This window comes from Rhinatrema bivittatum, chromosome 1 (genome assembly GCF_901001135.1).
Source record: "Rhinatrema bivittatum chromosome 1, aRhiBiv1.1, whole genome shotgun sequence".
In the NCBI taxonomy this organism is placed as follows: Eukaryota; Metazoa; Chordata; class Amphibia; order Gymnophiona; family Rhinatrematidae; genus Rhinatrema; species Rhinatrema bivittatum.
The window spans coordinates 48,414,700-48,436,294 of record NC_042615.1 but is presented as its reverse complement, the minus strand read 5'-3'; the positions used below and the strand labels follow the sequence as shown (position 1 = coordinate 48,436,294).

Here is a 21,595-nt window from a genome sequence, read left to right as displayed (position 1 = left end):
TGGTGACCAGAATTGCACACAGTATTCAAGGTGTGGTCTCACCATGGAGCGATACACATCCTCTGTTTTATTTGCTATTCCCTTCCTAATAATTCCTAACATTCTGTTTGCTTTTTTGATCGCCACAGCACACTGAGCCGATGATTTCAATGTATTGTCCTCTATGACGTCTAGATCTCTTTCCTGGGTGGTAACTCCTAAGATAGAACCTAATATTGTATAATTACAGCAAGGGTTATTTTTTCCTATATGCTTCACTTTGTTCTTATCCACATTAATTTTCATCTGCCATTTGGAAGCCCAATCTTCCAGTCTCACAAGGTCCTCCTGCAATTCATCACAATCCGCTTGAGATTTAACTAATCTGCGTAATTTAGTGTTTATTGAAATACCCTTCTAAATGTGTAGCTAAAGTTATGGATCTAGCTATATATTTTTGACCCTATTCAGCTAGATAATTTCTCCCAGGACAAGCAGGATGGTAGTCCTCACATATGGGTGATGTCACTGGATGGAGCCCTATCACGGAAAACTTTTCTGTCAAAGTTTCTAGAACTTTTGACTGGCACAGCATGCCCAGCATGCCATGATCCCTCGAGCCATAAGGGTCTCCCTTCAGTCTCTTTTTTTCCGCATAAGAACATAAGAAATTGCCATGCTGGGACAGACCAAGGGTCCATCAAGCCCAGCATCCTGTTTCCAACAGAGGCCAAAAACCAGGCCACAAGAACCTGGCAATTACCCAAACACTAAGAAGAACCCATGCTACTGATGCAATTAATAGCAGTGGCTATTCCCTAAGTATAATTGATTAATAGCCATTAATGGACTTCTCCAAGAACTTATCCAAACCTTTTTTGAACCCAGCTACACTAACTGTACTAACTACCTTCTCTGGCAACAAATTCCAGAGCTTTATTGTGCGTTGAGTGAAAAAGAATTTTCTCCGATTAGTCTTAAATGTGTTACTTGCTAACTTCGTGGAATGCCCCCTAGTCCTTCTATTATTCGAAAGTGTAAATAACCGAGTCACATCTACTCGTTCAACACCTCTCATGATCTTAAAGACCTCTATCATATCCCCCCTCAGCCGACTCTTCTCCAAGCTGAACAGCCCTAACCTCTTCAGCCTTTCCTCATAGGGGAGCTGTTCCATCCCCTTTATCATTTTGGTTGCCCTTCTCTGTACCTTCTCCATCACAACTATATCTTTTTTGAGATGCGGCGACCAGAATTGTACACAGTATTCAAGGTGCGGTCTCACCATGGAGCGATACAGAGGCATTATGACATTTTCCGTTCTAGTAACCATTCCCTTCCTAATAATTCCTAACAGTCTGTTTGCTTTTTTGACTGCTGCAGCACACTGAGCCGACTATTTTAAAGTGTTATCCACTATGATGCCTAGATCTTTTTCCTGGGTGGTAGCTCCTAATATGGAACCTAACATCGTGTAACTACAGCAAGGGTTATTTTTCCCTATGTGCAACACCTTGCACTTGTCCACATTAAATTTCATCTGCCATTTGGATGCCCAATCTTCCAGTCTTGCAAGGTTCTCCTGTAATGTAGTTCTGTAGCTCTGCAGTTTGCCTCGCGGTTAGGAGCTCTGTGAGAATTCTCACACATATTTCCTCACGGAAAATATCTTTAATTTACTTCAGAAAATATTCCCTCATAGGGGTCTCCCATTGGAAAAAAGTTTTCCACCTTCAGCGAGTAGAAATATTACTCCTGCTCGGTTCCCGCCGCCACAATATTCGGTGCTCGCAGGCCTCATCCCTGCCATTATGGCAACAGGTTTCCAAAAATGTCCAGAATGTCCCTGAACCAAGTCGATTACCGACCCACATGGTGTCTGTGTGCCGTGCCTCGGCTCATCACACGACATCTCTACGTGCCCAAGTTGTGCCCAGATGACTCCGAAGGGTAGGCGGGCTCGCCTTGACAAGATGGAGACCCTGTTCAAAATTAAACTAACTCCATCAACATCAACCCAATCGTCACCTGCAGGGCCATCGAAAAAATTGATCATAAAACCCCGCTGGGAGCACGAGGGTAGCGGTGACCATCCGTCACCGACTCCGTCCAAGTCATCGACAGCATCCATCTTGGCGCTGGGGAAAGACCAGGCCGAGCACCAAGGGAAGTATAGACACCAGCACCGACGTGAGTCCACTCCCTGTGCCGGCACCAACACCGCATCAGCCTCGATGGCTATCAAGCCGCTTGCGAAGAGGACATGGGTAGAGGAGCTGCTTACACCCTCTACACTGGAACAACCAAGGTGATCCCCACCGATATCGGTATCGGGAACTGAGCCCCCACAGATCCCTGTGGAGCAGCCAGTATCGCCTAGCCTGCCACCCCCTGTAGCTGTGCTTTCAGTGCCAGCTTTCAGGGAGGAACTGGACGGTTTTATCCGCCAGGCAGCGCTCGAAGCCCTCCGAGACCTACAGCCACCAGTGCCGACCCCCATACAGACACCGAGCCATCAATGTTTGCACTGTTGCTAACCAGGTTGGATATAGTCATCGGTGCCCTTCCAACACAACCTGGGCCACCGATGCCAAAGTAACCTGTGCAGCCTCTGAAAGACCCGATTCCCATTCCTGTGTCTTCAGACGACGAGGACACTGATTCCAGCCCAATTTCAGGGGCACAGCTGTGTTCTGGGCTACCACAGATCTTAGGCTGCCTCAGTTTGTCATTCTGTGGCATCACTTAAAGGGAAGGACCCAAAAAACACAAAGGAAGGCGATCTATAAAAGCCGTCAGGATGAACAAAGGGGATAGATGCCAGATGTCTTATAAATTCCTTTGTTGAAGTGGAGACACAAGATATGTCCGACTCAGGCCGAGTCAAAAAGATAGATATAAATATCAAAAAGATATTTACCCCGACTCAGCATTAAAAGCTACAATTATAACAGTCTGATCTCGCTAGTAATGTTAAATGTTGAATCGATATGTCCTTAATGAGACTTTGACACTAAAAAAACTAGCCTTTTAGATATTCACTTTCACTCGGCATTAAACGCTACAATTACAACGGTCTGATTTCGCTAGGAATGTTTGATGTTGAATCGGCATGTCCTCAATGAGACCTTGACAATAAAAAGAACTAGCCCCCCCCTTTTTTAGACAGTTTAAGTGGCATGCTTTAGTATGAGCACTCGTGTATTTTACAATGAAGAATTCAATACGTAGAAATAGACATTTTTCTTTTTTCGCCTTATATGTTTAGTTTATAAATGATGCGCCCATAGTGACAAGAAGATGAGAATTTAACCATAAAAATGAACAGCCACATTATACATTAAAAAACATTTTTCTTTTAACATTTTCCTATTAATTTTGATTCAAGACGTTTGTTTCGTCATTAATTTGCTCTATTTGATAATCATATCTATGTAGTTATAAGAATATTTAGTCTCATGTGATATCATTATTTTTATTAAAAATTTTTACAGCAATATAATAGTAGATCTTTTTGATTAAAAATTAAGATCGCCCAATAAGGTGTCCACATAGATACCTCAATAATTTGTTAGAGGCTTCACATTTGATTATAGGATTAAGTATTTACGTGCACTAAACAATAATAATTTTCTTTTTATTTAATAAGCAAAGAGTCGTTCATTTCTGGTTTGAATAGAAAACAATAAGATACAGTCCATTAGTAAAGACATATTTTTGCCTATCTATAACATTGAGGTCACTGTAATATCAATCCACTATTAACTAGACATATGCTTTTACACTGTCACTTGATTGTCACTAAAAGATGTCTCTTTATTATCAATTTTATACACTGATGCACTGTCTTTTTGAATTACTTAATAAATTCATCTTGTCACAGCTCACCACTTTGTAAGTGTAATATACACAAAAAAAAATTTTTTTATTGCGATCTGACTCATCCACTACTGTAGTTATATACAGATATGAATTGATCGCAAATAAGATTTAATTGAATAACGCACTGATATTGTAGTCACAATTCCTCTATTTGAATTAAGCACTTCACATTTATTAATTAATTCAAGATTTAGATCCAAACATATTTCATAAACTATTTTATCACAATATCATCATTCAATCAATTATACATTTAATAAATTGTTTTCTACATACCCATTTACAGCATTTTAATTATTGTTCCTTGCATTTTTCAACAGTTTTTCAGTAATTCGATATTTGATATCATTGTCCTAGAATACTATGCCATCCTTTTTATACCATTACAGATCTAATAATGCTGTTGGTCACATAGTCATCTATGTGACCTTCGATATACAGATTACATTAATCGTGAATCGGAGAGAATATAAGGTAATACCTTGAATACATTCTATATAGTTTCTCTTACGTCCAATTGTTTTTAAAAAAAAAATTTTATGCAAACCGTGTGTTTTTGTGATTCTAAGTGTTTTGAGAGATGTTTAAAATAATTTGAATTTTTATACACATCAATGCGCTTCCTATTTGTCACCAATTTTAATAATATTTTTTAACATTTATTCAATTTATATTATTATGTTTTAATATAATTATATATTATATTTATTTATGTTGTAGCCCCTGAGGCAGCCGTTTCCAAACGGCGAAACTCGGCCTGAGTCGGACATATCTTGTGTCTCCACTTCAATAAAGGAATTTATAAGACATCTGGCATCTATCCCCTTTGTTCATCCTGATCACTTAAAGGGAACCAGCCTTCCACCAGGCAGTCCCCAGTTCAAAGCCTGGACAGGAGAGGGCCTACCTACCTCGGGACTGGGGAGAGATCTTAGCAGCTCTTGCATGACATGTCTCCAGCTGCTCACATTTATTTATTTATTTACTTTTAATTATATCTTTGCTCAACAGTTTTTCCAGCTGCTGGGCCATATGGCAGCAATGGTGCATGTCACCCTGTTTGCTCGGCTACACATGCGCCATGCGCAATGGACGCTGCACTCTCAATGGTGTCAGGCATTGCAAGACATGCATTCTCGCATCATGGTTACCGAGAGGTTGCGGCAATCCCTCCTGTGGTGGACTATCCTCACAAACTTGGAGCGGGTTGTCCCTTTTGAAATTCTCAGCCCCAGGCCACACTCACCACCAATGCTTCTCAGATGGAGTGGGGCGCGCACGTTCTGGGTTATCACATCCAAGGGTTTTGGTCGGTTCAGGAGGCTCGGCTCCAGATCAACCTCTTGAAGCTATGAGCGATCCGCTATGCCCTGTGGGTGTTCGGAGAGTTTCTCATGAACAAGGTAGTTCTGGTTCAGACTGACATTCAGGTGGCCATGTGGTACCTGTACAAGCCGGGAGGAACTGGGTCATTTCCCTTCTGCCAGGAGGCAGTCCAGGCCTGGACATGGACGATTGAGAACATTATCACTCTCCGGGCGATGTACCTTCCAGGAGTGGACAACATCTTAGCCGATACCTTGAGACGTACATTCAGACCCCACGAATGGTCCCTCAATCAAGAGGTAGCGAACAGCATCTCCCACTGCTGGGGGACCCCAGACATAGACCTGTTTACCTCCGTGGAAAACAAGAAAGTGCATCGGTTTTGCTCCCTTAGCAGGAGGATCAGAGGATCGATAACAGATGCCTTCTCGATCCAGTGGGAACTGGGCTTGCGGTACGCCTACCCGCCCCTCCCACTCATATCCAGGACACTCCAGAAGTTGCAGCAGGATCAAGGCTACATGATCCCTATTGGCCCCGTCTGGTCTGCTCCCCGACCCTTCAGGACCTAACTGCACACCCCCCAATCCGTTTGGGAATGGCTCCGGACTTCATCACCCAGGACCAGGGCAGACTCCGTCACCCTAACGTGCAGACCCTGGCCCTCACAGCTTGGAAGGTGATTGGATAATGGTGGAGGCCCTCGGCCTACTGGAGGGGGTATCCTAGAGTCCAGAAAACCTTCCACCAGAAAGTCCTGAAATCTGAAGTGGAAACGGTTCTCTTCCTGGTGCAAGAATCACGGTTTGGATCCCTTCCCTTGCTCCCCTCCTGCACTTTTGGCTCTCTCTTGAGTCCCGTCTGCAGACCATGTCAGTGGGGGTCCACCTCAGCATCACAGGGGCATGCCATCAGGGTTCGGATGGTTCCTCAATTTCCTGCCATCAGCTCGTTGGCCAGTTCATAAGAGGTTTGCTTCAGTTGAAGTTGCCCACTCGACCCCCATCAGTTTCCTGGGATCTCAATGTGGTCCTTTCGTATGAAACCTCCGTTTGAGCTGTTGCGTTCTTATGATATCAGATACCTTTCATAGAAGGTGATCCTCTTGGTTGCGGTCACATCAGCTTGCGGGGTAAGTGAGCTGCAAGCGCCGGTGTCGTCTCCGCCTTATACGAAGTTTTATCATGACAGGGTGGTCCTACGGACACACCCCAAGTTCCTACCTAAGGTGGTTTTGGAGTTCCATCTCAACCATTCCATCGTGCTGCCGTCGTTTTTCCCACAGCCTCACACTGCGGGAAAAACTGCGGTGAATGTGCTCTGGACACCCTGGATTGCAAGAGGGGCGCTTGCATTCTATTTGGAATAGACAGCGCCTCACCACACCTCTACTCAGCTGTTCGTTTCTTTTGACAGGAACAGATCAGGAGTCACAAACACTATCCCACTGGCTAGCGGACTGCATCGCCTTCTGCTTCACCCAGGCGGGTTTACAACTTGATGGTCACATCAAAGCTCACTCTGTCCGGGCCATCTCAGTCTCACTAGCTCACTTACATGTGGTTCCCATTTACGAGATGTGAAGGGCAGTGACCTGGAGTTTCTTCCACACTTTCACCTCACATTACTGCCTGGACAAAGATTACCAGCAGGACAGTCGTTTAGGAAAGTCCATATTCCATAACCTCTTCCAGCCATGAAAACCCAGCTCTCTCTTCTGTGGGCCCTATCCTTGGGTGCAAGCCTGCTCCTCTGCTGCAGCTCCAGTTGTTGTATACGTTGGCACCTGTTCTTTGCTGCTCATATTCAGAGAGGCCTGAAGCTACTTAATCACCCATGTGTGAGGACTACCATCCTGCTTGTCCTTGGAGAATGCAGAGTTGCTTACCTGTAACAAGTGTTCTCCAAGGACAGCAGGATGTTAGTCCTCATGAAACCCACCCACCCCCCCCACAGAGTTGGGTTTTTCTGTTTTATTTTTCGCAAACTCAATATTATAAGACTGAAGAGATTCCCCACATGGACATGTGGTTAGTGGCATGCTGGACATGCTCAGTGTGCCTGTCAAGGATTGTAGAAACTTTGACAAAAGCTTTCCATGCTGGGCTCCATCTGATGATGTCACCCATATGTGAGGACTTACATCCTGCTGTCCTTGGAGAACACCTGTTATAGGTAACCAACTCAGCTATACTGCTAGAATCCACCTAGAACAGGCTCTGGTAATAGGCAGAATACAAATCATTGAAAATAAATAAATATATATAAATGCACAGTGATGCAAGGTCCAGAAAGGCCTTTGCAAAAGTACTAGATGGGTGGGAGGATAATGAGTGGGTTGGAAATGGTGGAGAGAGAAGAGAGGAATTGGCATTGCTGTCAGATTTGCCTAACCGTGGAGGAGATAGACTGGTGAGCTGAAACCTGATTTTTTTTTTTGACTGGAGAGGTTTGGGGGAGGGGGAATCTCAGCCCAGCATGATCCATTGAGTGACTTTCAGTGGGGAATAGATAGCTAGTGATTCAGGCCATCATGACTTTTTTTTTTTTTTAACAATATGGCCATTTAACCAGCTATATGCTTTTGAATATAGCCATTTAAATCTAAAGCTATCTGGAAATACATTCCCGAATAACTTTAGACCTGCTCTAGGGCACATCTAGGGCCTCATTTTCCGGTATTGCATGCGATACCAAAAAGGGGTGTACCTTATGCTAATAAGCATGTGTATCACAAGTTGCACTATCACCTATGCGAAAGGCTGTTAGCCCAAATTGAGAGAGAGAGAGAGACCTGCCATAGTGTTCCCTCCCTAGACAGGTATTTGTATCCCTATGGGAGGCCCACCTAGTAACTCCAGTTGAGGTTTAAGTATTAGTGTAGGGGGTTAGGGGCCACTTTCACATTCAACGTGAGACGTACGAACAGAACAGTGGTCTCTTGTGAAGATTTGATGACCTACGGCGTGAAGAAACTCACCCAAAGATGAGATTTGTGCAATGTTCTCTCCACCTAGCTTTTTGTTACCCAGGTAGAGAGTCCATCAAGCTAGGTGGAGAGAACATTGCCCAAATCTCAACTTGGAGTGAGTTTCTTCACTCCGTAGGTCATCAAATCTTCACAAGAGACCACTGTTCTGTTCGTACATCTCACGTTGAATGTGAAAATGGTCCCTAACCCCCTACACTAATACTTAAACCTCACCTCGAGTTACTAGGTGGGCCTCCTATAGGGATACAAATACCTGTGTAGGGAAGGGACACTATGGCAAGTCTCTCACTCTCTCTCTCTCATCATACTGAAACAGGCCTGTCAGGAGACATCATGAGCCACACTAAACCCTTACCGGCCTGTAGTGCATGCGATCGCACAAGAAAGAGGTATAGCTAAAATCAACATTAACTCTGTGCGATAGCACTTCGCAGACTAGCTAACCCAGCCCACTCCCCGCCCCTAACTCCTCTTCTTTTCAAAATTTGCATCGCACCACACGATAACAGGGTTTTTCGCATGCGATAAGCCCTTATCGCATGCAAAAATGCCTTAACGCAAGTTGGTAAATAACCCCCCTAGTTAGCCAAAAAACATATTTGGCTAACTCCTAATATCGGAGTTCGCTGGATAAATTTCCCAACTAACTCTTCCCCACCTTGGAACACCACTGAATCACTCATTACTTATTTGGCTAATTTTTAGTTGGATAATGACTTATCTGGCTAAAAGTAACCCGGATAAGTATTGGGAATATTGAAAAAATATGTATCCAGATAAGTTGTGCATTATCCAACGAAATGCCTTTGAATATTGGCATCTTTGGGCCTGATTTTCAAAAGCATTTACACGCTTAAAACTAGGTTTACATTTGTAAATGCACTTCACCTGAGTAAGTGGGCTTTTGAAAATTGCTGCAATATATAGCATTGAATTAATGGGTGTTACTCGTGTTAAGTGCACTTTATACAAGTAAATGACTTTTGAAAATTGCTGTGATAGCATGTTACATTTACATTGCATAACTCCTTTGAAAATTCACCTCTAAGTGTATGAGCATCAGAATCTTAAATTTAATTCTCCACCCTATCGGAAGCCAGGGTAGCAAACACAAAATGGGAAATATGATCCCTTAGCACCAGTTAATATACAAGCAGCCGCACTCTGCAGAGCCTGCAATGCCTTCAGAGCAGATGCTGGAAGGCCCAGATCAACCAAATTACAATAATCTAGGCCACACAAAACCAAGGCTTTCAAAACTTTATGGAAATCTTCCTCACTAAGGACTGAATTTTAAGTGTTTCTCACGCTAAACAAAGAACCATATACGTGAGAATGTAGGCTGTGCGAAAGCAACACATTTTAAAATCCAGAAGTTACGCATGTGCAAGTAACAAAAAAGGGGTGGAGTTGGGAGCGGGGCATGAGCATTCTGGGGCGGAGCCAGCAGTTACACACGTAACTCCATATTTTAAAACCCAAGGCCGCAGCACGCACCACATATCTTTACTGCTGTACCTGATGAGGAGCAAGTTTGAAAATCTCACATTTTTGGGCTTACACAGCAGAGTGAGGTGTCTGGGTCAACTAGGGGGGAGTGCAGGATGAAGAACCAGAGGGGTCTGGATGACCTCGCGATAGATTGGGCAAATTGGTGGACTAACTGGGAAAACTGGCTATGTCCTTCACACAAGCATGTTTTAAAATCCAATTACTGAACACGTTAAAGCAAACAATGTGCTAAGGAAGATGCACAAACTATTTTTGCTCGAGTAATAGCTTAAATTATGCGCAGTAGGTGTATTTTAAAACTTACATGTATAAATGCACGCACGATTTAAAATTGTAGTGTATGTCCGCTCTCGCGCCCATACTCACATTTTAAAATTGGCCTCTAAGAAAGGGCTTCAAGTTGCTTAACAAGCACAAATTGAAAATAGCCTTTTTCACAACTGCTTTCACTTAAAGACAGAAGAACAGGATGAATCTAAAATAACACCTAAATTATGCCCTTGTGAGAGACAAAGATTTCCATTTATCAAACCAAAAGAAGATGGAAAATCAAATGAAAGAAATCTCTCAAGAATCAATTCAGTTTTCCAAATATTCAGGGCCAGTTTATTAAATATTCAAGCCATGAATTGCAGATGGACATTGCTACCAAAGAACTGAATATCATCTGCCTAGAGACAATAACCAATCCCCAATTCAAGAAGCAATTTACAAATAGGGCAAATATAGATGTTGAACAACATGTCTGACAGTGCAGAGCCTTGTCTGTATTCACAGAAAACAATGAAGAGAGTTGTGGGCCAATTTTAATCCGCTGGGTACAGCCATCTAAAGAAGATGCCAACAATTTAAGCACATTTGAAGTGATTCCTAGATTACTTAAACATAAGAGAATTAGTTCAAAGTATTGAATGCTGAAAAAAAAATCAAGGATAAATTTAATACCTGTGTCAAATCCACGGCAAAAAATGTCAAGGCAAGTCTCTTTGCTGTGTGCAGGGCAAAAACCAAATTGAAAGCAATTGAGTACATGATCATCTAAGTATTCTGAAGCTGTTTCATAACTGCCTGTTTAATAACCTTGGCTAGAAAAGAGATGGAAAAGATTGGATGGCAAGTAGCTGTATCAACAGTCCAACAATGTTTTTTTTCAAAACAGGATGTGCAAAGTATCTTTCAAAGAAGCAGGTAAAAAAAACCCTCTGATAGTGAAATATTCAATACTTTAGCAGTGAAAACAACTATCTCATAATGCATTAGTTTTATAAGACCATTAAAGCAATGATGCTGAGGAAGTGGTGTATTATTAGCAATAGAATGAGAAATGCCCCTGGAGAAACTAAAGAGAAATTAATCCTACCATCAACAACAACATCAGATAGCAGTGCTGGGAAATGAGCACAAACGTCAGAAACCTTGTCTTGGAAAATAATGCAAGCTTTTCATAATCCATAGAGAGATCAGATTGACCAAAGGAAGTGTCAGCCGATACAAATTTAACAGTGTGAAACAAGTCACTAGGATGATTCAGTGCTGCTTGAATTTATGAAGAAAAATATTCTTTTTTTTAACAGCTGCAACTAAAATTTTATATTTCTTTTTAAGTGTGAAGAAGAATGTGACTTCCACAATTCACATACAGTTTGCTGCAGCTGAGACTTAACAGCTTTTACCTCAAAAGTAAACCAAAGGGCATGAGTCGTGGACTTTGTTTAAAAATACCATTTTGGAAGCCCAGATAAAATGTATTCCATTCATTAAAAAGTTCAAAGGAAAACCAAATGACTGCCAGCATAGTTTAATAGGTAGATAAAGAAAGCAGTTAAAGCTAAAAGGCATCATTCAAAAAATGGAAAGCAGAACCAAATGAAAATAGGCAAGAGCATAAGAACTGTCAAGTTTAATGAGTGATTAATAGATATGGTCTGTTGAATTATTGTTATATAATGTACACTGTTTTATCTTTGTGTGGCAGAAACTAATAACTTTTTCAAGTACATTCAAAGAAAAAAGCCTGTCAGGGTGTCAGTTGGACCACTAGATGATCAAGGGGTAAAAGGAGTGCTCGGGGAGGACAATGTAATAGCAAAAAAACTGAATGAATTTTTTACCTCAGTCTTTTATTGAAGAAAATGTTGGGAACATATTGATTCCTAAAACATTCTTTAATGACAAAGATTCTGAGCAACTAATACATATATTTGTAATAATGAAGGAAGTCATACATCAGGTTGTCAAACTAAAGGGTAACAAATTTCCAGAACTGAATGGCATCCACACCAGAGTTCTAAAAGAACTAAAACATAAAATTGCAAACCTGTTAGTAGCAATCTGTACCCTATCATTTAAAACAGCCATGATATCTGAGACTGAAAGGTAGTCAGTGTGGTATAGATTTTAAAAAAGGACTCCAGGTGTGATTTAGGAAACTATAGACCAGTGAACCTGATGTTGGTGCCAAGCAAAATGGTAGAAGCCATTCTTAAAATCACTGGCTATATAGAGAGATATGTCTTAATGTGAAAGAATTAACATGGTTTTAGCAAAGGGAAGTCTTGCCCTACAAGTCTTTTAGATTTTTCTGAAGGTGTAAATAAACATAGATGTAAAGATGAGCCAATTGATACAGTATATTTGCATTCTCAGAAGGCTTTTGTCAAAGTCCCCAATGAGAGATTTTTCAGGAAATTACAAAGTCATGGAATAGGAGAAAGGATCATATTTCCTAGCGTCTAGCAGATGGACTCAAAACAAATGGGTATTGTGTGCTCGTGCTAGCAGTTGGAGACGGATCTGACGTCAGCACGGGTACATATAGCCCCACAGGAAGTAAAGCAAATCAGTAATTTCCGTCTCCAAAGCAGTTTGGAGCTACCCCACGCTTGCTGAGCGTGTTTCCAAATTCTAACCCTTCGGGTTAGCCACGACGCCACAGATCTTTACCAAGGTCATAGTAGTAGTGGCGGCAGCACTCAGGAAGGAAGGAAGGAATTCTCGTCCATCCCTACCTGAACAATTGGCTGATCAGGGCAAAGTCACCGGAGGAGAGTCACCGGGCAACCAACAGAGTTATAGCTCTTCTGGAAAGCCTAGGATGGGTAGTCAACATAAAGAAGAGTTCCCTACAGCCATCCCAGTCACTGGAATACCTAGGGGTCCAATTCGACACCCAAGACAACAAGGTCAGTCTGACCTCCAAGAGACAGTTAAAACTCCGGAATCATCTGCAGGTCCTGCTGAGCGCCAGCCGGCCCACAGCTCGGGATTACCTACAAGTCCTCGGCCTCATGGCATCCACTCTGGAAGTGGTGCCTTGGGCGCGGGCTCATATGAGACCATTGCAACGCGCCCTTCTATCTCGGTGGAGTCCACAATCGCGGAACTACACCATACACCTACCTCTGCCAGCCAGAGTGCGGAATCAGCTACGGTGGTGGTTACAACCCGGCCACATAAGCCGGGGGTCAAGAATGTCCTCCCCAACCTGGATTCTACTCACCACAGATGCCAGCCTGAACGGATGGGGAGCACACTGCGAGGAACTCACCGCCCAAGGGCGGTAGACAAGAGAAAAGTCAAGGTGGAACATCAACCGACTAGAGGCACGGGCAGTCAGGCTTGCGTGCCTGCGATTTGCCCACAGACTTCGCGACAGAGCGGTCAGAGTGATGTCAGACAACGCCACCATGGTGGCATACATCAACCGACAGGGCGGAACCAGAAGCCAACAAGTATCCCTAGAAATAACTCCCCTGATGATTTGGGCAGAAGCAAATCTTCAGGACATCTCCGCCGTCCACATTGCCGGGAAGTACAACACGACGGCAGACTTCCTCAGCAGAGAAAGCCTGAACCCGGGGGAGTGGCAGCTGTCACCCACAGTTTTTCAGATAATTGTGGATCGATGGGGGACGCCAGCCATGGACCTATTAGCAGACAAGTCCAACGCTCAAGTTCCCAGATATTTCAGCCGCAGGCGGGATCCTCGAGCCCAGGGGATCGATGCCCTGGTACAACCATGGCCTCAGGGGATCCTGCTATATGCCTTTCCTCCGTGGCCCCTGCTGGGCGCCATTGTACACAGGATTCAGCGACACAGAAGCCTAGTTCTTCTAGTGGCCCCGGACTGGCCAAGAAGACCCTGGTACGCAGACATGAGAAGACTACTGGCAGGGAATCCTCTACGCCTGCCTCCACACAGGGACCTGCTGCGGCAAGGTCCCATCCTCCACGAGGATCCAGCTCAGTTCTCTCTTACGGTCTGGCCATTGAGAGGGCTAGATTGAAGAAAAGAGGATACTCGGAGCCAGTTATAGATACACTCCTCCGAGCACGCAAGTTCTCCACATCACTGACATATATCAGGATCTGGAGAGTTTTTGAAGCTTGGTGCGACTCTCACGGCACCAATTCACATACCGCTAAGATTCCTCTCATCTTGGACTTCCTACAAGATGGACTTCAGAAGGGTCTGTCCCTCAGCTCCATCAAGGTACAGGTAGCAGCACTGTCTTGCTACGGTCCCAGGCGTGACGGCAAATCCATTGCCAAGCACCCAGACGTTTCCCGTTTCCTGAAAGGAGTCAAACACATTCGCCCGCCACTGAAGTGGCCAGTGCCCTTGTGGAACCTCAATCTAGTACTGGAATTTCTAGCGGGATCAGCCTTCAGGCCCCTTCGAGGCCTGTCTCTCCGTTTATTGACCTTGAAGATGGTGTTCTTGCTGGCTGTATGTTCAGCACGCCGCATCTCAGAGCTACAAGCACTATCCTGCCGTGATCCATTTCTCAGAATCACTCCAGAGGCTATCCATCTTCGCACAGTTCCATCCTTTTTACCCAAGGTGGTTTCACACTTTCACCTCAACCAAACCATATCCTTGCCTACCACGGAAGGTTTGAAGAAATCGGAAGAAGGTCGAATACTACGTCATCTCGACATCGGCAGACTGCTGTCTAGATACCTGGAAATGTCAGGAGCAGTACGAAAGACGGACCACTTGTTCGTTCTGCACAGCGGGAAGAAGCAAGGGGAAGCAGCCTCATGGCCGACCATCGCCCGCTAGATTAAAGAAGTTATCAAGGCAGCCTATGTAGAGGCGGGTAAACCACCGCCTCTACAGGTCACGGCTCATTCTACCAGAGCACAATCGGCCTCTTGGGCAGAAGCTAAGCTGCTGTCGCCTGCAGAGATATGTAAAGCGGCGACGTGGTCCTCCCTCCATACCTTCTCCAGATTCTACCGTCTGGATGTCCAGGCCCGGGAGGACACAGCATTTGCGAGGGGCAATACTACACGGTCCTCGGGCAGCCTCCCGCCCAGTCCGGGAGTAGCTTTTGTACATCCCATTTGTTTTGAGTCCATCTGCTACACGCTAGGAAATGTTGAGATTACTTACCTGATAATCTCCTTTTCCTTAGTGTATGCAGATGGACTCAGCATCCCGCCCAGCTGCCGGTATACATGGGGATTCGCTGACTCGGTAAGCCATGTTTTGCTTATGTAGGGCTTCCACCCTGCCGGGTGTCGACTCCTTCCGGTTGAGAACACTGGCGGTCTCCAGCTACCATCAATTGGTCAGGGTAATCGATCGGTCAGTACACACATATCCATAAAAGCTTTGCAAGGAAGATTACTGATTTGCTTCACTTCCTGTGGGGGTATATGTACCCGTGCTGACATCAGATCCGTCTCCAACTGCTAGCACGAGCACACAATACCCATTTGTTTTGAGTCCATCTGCATACACTAAGGAAAAGGAGATTATCAGGTAAGTACTCTCAACATTGTGAAATAGTAACTGGTTAAAAGATAAGAAATAAAGGGTGGGACTAAATGGTCAGCCTTCCAAATGGAGAAAGGATATTATTGGAGTACCACAGATATCCGTACTGGGATCTGTGCTGTTTAACACACTCATAAATGATCTGGAAAAGGGAATGACAATTGTGGTGATCATATTTGCAGCCGACACAAAATTATTCAAGGTTGTTACAACAGCAGCAGATTGAGAGGTCCTGGACCTTGTGAGACTAGGAGACTGAGCAGCTGAATGGTAGATTAAATTTAATGTGAAAAGAGCAAAGTAATGGACATAGGGAAAAATAATCCTAGCTATAGGTACACAATGCTAGATTCTGTATTGGGAGTCACCAATCAGGAAAAGGACTTTGGAGTCCTTTTGGGACAATACATTGAAATCCTCAGCTCAGTGTGTGGCAGCTGTTATAAAATGTTAGGAATGACCCATAAAGGCATAGAGGTAGATGTTAAAAAAGTATGCGCGCGTGTACTTTTGTTCGCTCAAACAAAAGTACGCCCGATTTTATGAGATACGCAGGTAGCCGCGCATATCTTATAAAATCCGGGGTTGGCGCGCACAAGGCTGCGCAAAATTGGCAGTCTGCGTGCACCGAGCCGTGCAGCCTGCCTCCGTTCCCTCCGAGGCCGCCCCGAAATTGGAGCGGCCTCAGAGGGAACTTTCCTTCCCTTCCCCTCCCTTCCCCTATCTAACCCAGCCCCCAGCCCTACCTAAATCCCCCCCCCCCACCTTTGTTGTGCAAGTTACGCCTGCTTGAGGCAGGCGTAACTTGCGCGCGCCGCCTCGGCATTCCCCAGCACAGGCCGCAGTGCTGGGGGACTTGGGACCGCCCTCCTGGCCTGCCCCCGGACCCACCCTGGACCGCCTCTGATCCCAGACATGCCCCCAGACACACCCCCGGCCTGCCGACATGCCCCCCCCCTCCCCCCCCAGACATGCCCCCTCCCGCCCCTTTTACGAAGCCCCGGTTCTTACACGCATCCCGGGGCTTTGCGTGCGCCGGGGGCCTATGCAAAATAGGCGCGCCGGTGCGCGAGTGCCTTGCGCGTGTAAATACGGCAGGATTTACTTGCGCAGGGCTTTTAAAATCTACCCCATAGAGAATAAAATGGAAAATAGCATATTACCTCTGCATTGGAGCAATGGTGCAACCGCACCTTGTGCAGTTCTGGTCATTCCATCTCTAAAAAGACAGCAGAACTAGAAAAGGTACAGAGGGATTGATAAAAACGATAAAAGGGATGGAATAGCTCTCATATAATGAGATACTACACAGGCTAGAGCTCTTCAGCTTAGAAAAGAGATGGCTGAAAGGAGACATGATGGAAGTTTATAAAATCGTGAGTAGGGGGTCGAATGGATAAATAAAGGACAGTTATTTACCCTTTCAAAAAATGCTAAAACAAGGAGACATTTCATGAAACTAACAATCAGCAGAATTAAAACCAATCGTAAATAGTACTTTTTCACTCATCACACAATCAAGCTGTGGAATCTATTGCCAGAAGATATGATCAAGGCTAGCATAGTGGGGTTTAAATGAGTACTCCCGGGGGAATTCTGCGCAACTGCGCAGTACAAAATTTGCACAGAATTCCTCTCCTGCACAGAACTTTCATATTTTGCACAGAATTTGGAAAGAAGCCCAGTGGGCCACAAGTGGAGCCCATCTCACTCATGTTCGAAGATTAGGAGAGAAGCAGTCAGGCCATAAGCTGAGCACATCCCACTCAGTCAAAAAAAAAATGTGCCCAGCAAGACTACAAGCGGAACCCATCCAGCTTGCAGCGGAAAAAAGAGAGACCCGGTGGGGACGTAGGCAGTGCCCATCCCACTTGTGGTCAATATCAGAGAGGCCCAGCAGGGCAGCAGACAGAGTCCATTCCTCTTACAGCTGTAGAAACAGAGGCCCAATCAGGCTGAGTGGAGCCCATGCTGCTCACAGCCACAGAAACAGAGGCTCAGCGAAACCACAAGTGGAGCCCATCTCACTATTGGCCAAAAGAACAGAGGCCCAGCAAGGCCATGAGCAGAGATCATCCGGCACCCAGCCAAAGAAACATGCCCAGCGTGGCCACTGTAAGAGAGAATATGACATTCTGTGTATCTCCCAGTGTAAGAGGGGCACTTTCAACTCAGGATGGGTTTTGTGGGGGTGGTGTTATAAGGGTCTATAGACCCTTGTGCTCTAGACAAACCAATGTAGCACTGCCCCCCAAAAAACCCACAGAGTTGAAAGTGCCCCTCTTACAGGCTCACTTGTGGTCTTACTGGGAGATAAAAGTGGGTACCATTAAGGGTTAATTGATACATGGTAATGTAAAAATTGAAGATATCTTCATAGTAACTAGAGGCAAGCCCATGGATAGCCTTGAAGACCAAGGTCAAAACTTTATTTAATTTTAAGACCAACTGTGAGCCAATGCAGATCCTGCAACACAGGGGTGTTATGAGCATGCGTAGGAATCCCTGCAACCAACCAAGAAGCAGAGTTTTGAAAAGGTTGAGGAAACCTTTGCAAATACTGGAGTAAATCTAAGTAACTGAATTGCAATAACCAGTGCTACTCAGCATTTAGACCTGCAGCATGGTTTGAAAGTTAACAGGCTTTAAAAAAAAAAAATCTCAGGCAGGGTAATAAGCAAAATTTCAAATAATCTCAACACACAATTAAGCTCTGAAATTCATTGCTGGAAGATGTGGTAAAGACAGCATAGCTGGATATAAAAGAGGTTTGGGCAAGTTCCAGGAGGAAAAGTCCATAAACATTTATTAACTAGTTAGACTTCAAGAAAGCCTACTATTTGGGATCCTGCCTGGTTCTTTTGACCTGGATTGGCCATTGTTGGAAACAAAATGCTGTGCTCGATAGACGATTGGTCTGACCTAGTATGACAGTTCTTATGTTCAAATAAATAAACTTTTAAAACCGAGGATCTCACCACCACTTATGCTTGAGACTGAAGATTGGCATCAGGCAAGATTGTATACCTCAGCCTAAAATGGAAGGGGCCAAGTCATCAGTTGTAATATTGTTCAAAGTATATGGCGGATGATTGGACTATCCAGATTACTCCATTTTAGCAAGGTTGAGTACCAACCCATTACACTTGCTGAACTACTGATCCCTTTATTATATTCAACTAAGAGATCCAATGCAGAAGAAAAATTAGTCCCACATGGCAAGAACAGCTGGATGTCATCCACATAAATGCAAAATTGGATGTGTTATTTCTAATTAGCAAACCTTATTGCAGATTAGTGTATTTATGTCTCAGCACGCGTTGCTGCAAGTTAAGTCTGATTAGCTCACATTTATTCTCCCCACTTTGTTCATTACCCCTGTCCCCCCCTTATTCTTTCCCCTCATCCTCTTCTATTTTGTTCCCCTTATTTACTTAGTTTTACTCATTTATGCCTATTCTATCCTTGTTCGCCATCTCTCCTTTACGTTAACCGTTTTGTTCATCAACTACTATTGTAAAGCACTATTGCTAAGTTCAAGTTTTCTGTAAACCGATGTGATGTTACTAAACGAATATCAGCATAGAAAAACCTATAAATAAATAAATAAATTATTGGAGTATCTGATTTCTGGGATTATATGATTTTTGATTAGTGAACATTATTGGATATTAGCCTGTAGTATTTCAGATTATTATGCATTATTTCTGGCATAATCATAGTAGCATGTAAAAACAAATTTCACTGTTTTTACTCAATTGATGTAAATTTGCTAGCAATTCTTGTTGGAATATCAAGAGTACACCCATGGGGAAACAGAAGCAGTCATTATATCCCTGCAAAACCCAGCACAATATATGCTTTTTCCAGTGTGACACACATGGTTATGCCTCACACCTCTAGCAACCTATATAGAGAGAGATGTCCCTGATCTCCTTATGACCATATGAAAAGGGACACTACAGTTTTTGTCCCAAATGTTGATGTCACCACCAAGTGTGGACATAAAGGTAAAAATATGTGCACATACTTTAAATTAAAAGAGGAAAATTATATTTTTTAATCACTGCCTATCTATATGTCATCGGAGAACTTCTGTTACAAATCAGCACATACATATACAATAATTTGAAAAAGAAGAAATTATATATATTGCTTATAAAGTTGAATGTTTCTCTAACTCTGATGACAGTAACAAAATAGGCTTTTTCATAAACTTTTATTTGTACTTCTCTGCCTGTAAACACAAAACATTAGTCTTCTAGATAAATTGATTATAAACTATAAGCTAAAAGGTATCGAATTATTTTTGTCTATTTTTATTTCACACAGTCTCTGAACACCTATATGGAAATCTCCAGGAAACTGCAGGATAATATTGGCATAGGAAAAGCCAACGAGGCTTTGGCAAAAGCCTTAGAAAGGTAGGTTAGCATAGCACATTCCTGTCTTGTTATCATTATAGATTTATTCAACCTTGAAAGACTTCAATTGCTAAAAATCTGTCACTTTCTATTTATAACTGTTTAAATTTTAAGCACTGATCTTTCTTGTCTTTTTTTTTATTATCTTTTTATTGTATATTGAATTCAAAATATACTGTGTATCTCATAGTATAAGTGTACCAATAATAAACATATCTCCAACATAAACATCAATCAAAGAACACATTTATACTCAATCTTAACAATTCACCTATCCTCTAAATTCTTTCTCCCTATGCCCCCCTACCTCCACCCCCCCCCCCCCGATATCCCATCCATAAGATTACTCAATGATTATTAGTGTCCAGCCATTGTTGGTAGATTTGCCATTTACTGCGAAATTGCTGCAATTTGTCTCTCTGCAGGGCAGTGAGATATTCCATATAATGGATCCTAGAGTCTTCCCCATGTTTACTGGGATAATGTGTCTCTGGATTGTGCGGTGAATTGCCAATGGCAATTTCCCTCATCCCCCTGTAAACCCCCCTTCCACAATGGAACCCTCCACCCCCCCCTCTCTACCCCCCACCATATCATCGGTGGTGCTCTATACAGGAAAGAAGCTAGTCCTCCCCCCGCCCCCCCCCCCACACACACACACACCCCACCCTTCATCATCAATACAAGATATTAAAGTTTGTCGTGTAAATATAACTATAACATAAACATCACCATTCCCAATCATGATAAAAGGCAAAAGCCCTAGGCCATATCAATACTGTAAACCACCAAGCTCATACAACATTGGTTAATGAAATAAAACTGTCCCTTCTGGCTCTGAGATGTTACCCTCTTTCAATCAACTCCTTCCGTTAGTGAGCCTGACTCATTAGATTTTCTGCGCAGTCAAGAGCCTGATTTCCCCACATGCTGCCATCTCGGATGATCTGCTGCCAGGGCCTTGTGAGTGGGAAATTCCGTGACTGGCAAATCAAGACCTACTGTGGACAAAACCGAACCCGCTTCCGCGATGTTTTTTAATCGGTGAATTCTCCTCCCTTCGTGAATGCCAAGCTGCTGGGATATAGCCATCGGTACCGAATGTTCTCTTTGCGTAGTAGAGAGGTCACGGGCTGGAGATCCCTTCGTCTTTTCAGGGTTGCTGCCGCCAAGTCATTGTAGAGTGCGATATTGTTTCCGTCCCATTTGAAAATGCCTAAGACTCGTGCTTTCTGCATATGCGCGTCTTTTAAACTATAATTATGTACACAGGCAATAACTATATCGGCGAGGTGTGTTGTTTTTAGGGACCCGAAGTGCTCTGTGTGCTCTGTCCAGTATGATATCTCGGTCTGCTGCGAAGGAGGATTAGGAGCCATCAGAGCCTGCGTTAAAGATGGCCCTGCATATTTTTTGGACCACCAGACCGGCATCCGAATATGCATCAGTCTTGGGGACACCTCTGATCCGAATGTTGGAATGCCTAGATCTGTTTTCTAGGTCTTCCATCTTGAGTAATATCTCCTCGTTTACACTTTGCAAATCGGCGACTTCTTTATGCAGATGGGACACTTCCAAAACTTGCCCTTCCATAACGCTTTCCGCATCTTCAACTCGCCGACCAAGATCGCCCAACTCGATTCGGAACTCTGATAGCACCTCGTGCATGTCCGTTTTAATGGACTTTGTCTTTCT

The 21,595-nt window shown here is 43.7% G+C and overlaps 1 protein-coding gene across 2 annotated transcripts in view; it reads left to right on the top strand.

Moving 5' to 3' along the window:
* Positions 1–21,595, top strand: part of TTC29 (tetratricopeptide repeat domain 29) — a 495,923-nt gene that overhangs the window by 337,104 nt on the left and 137,224 nt on the right. For both annotated transcript variants that reach the window (XM_029603106.1, XM_029603173.1), the window contains exon 8: positions 19,809–19,900. In XM_029603106.1, coding sequence (XP_029458966.1) covers positions 19,809–19,900 — 92 coding nt within the window. The remainder of the gene's footprint in view (positions 1–19,808; positions 19,901–21,595) is intronic.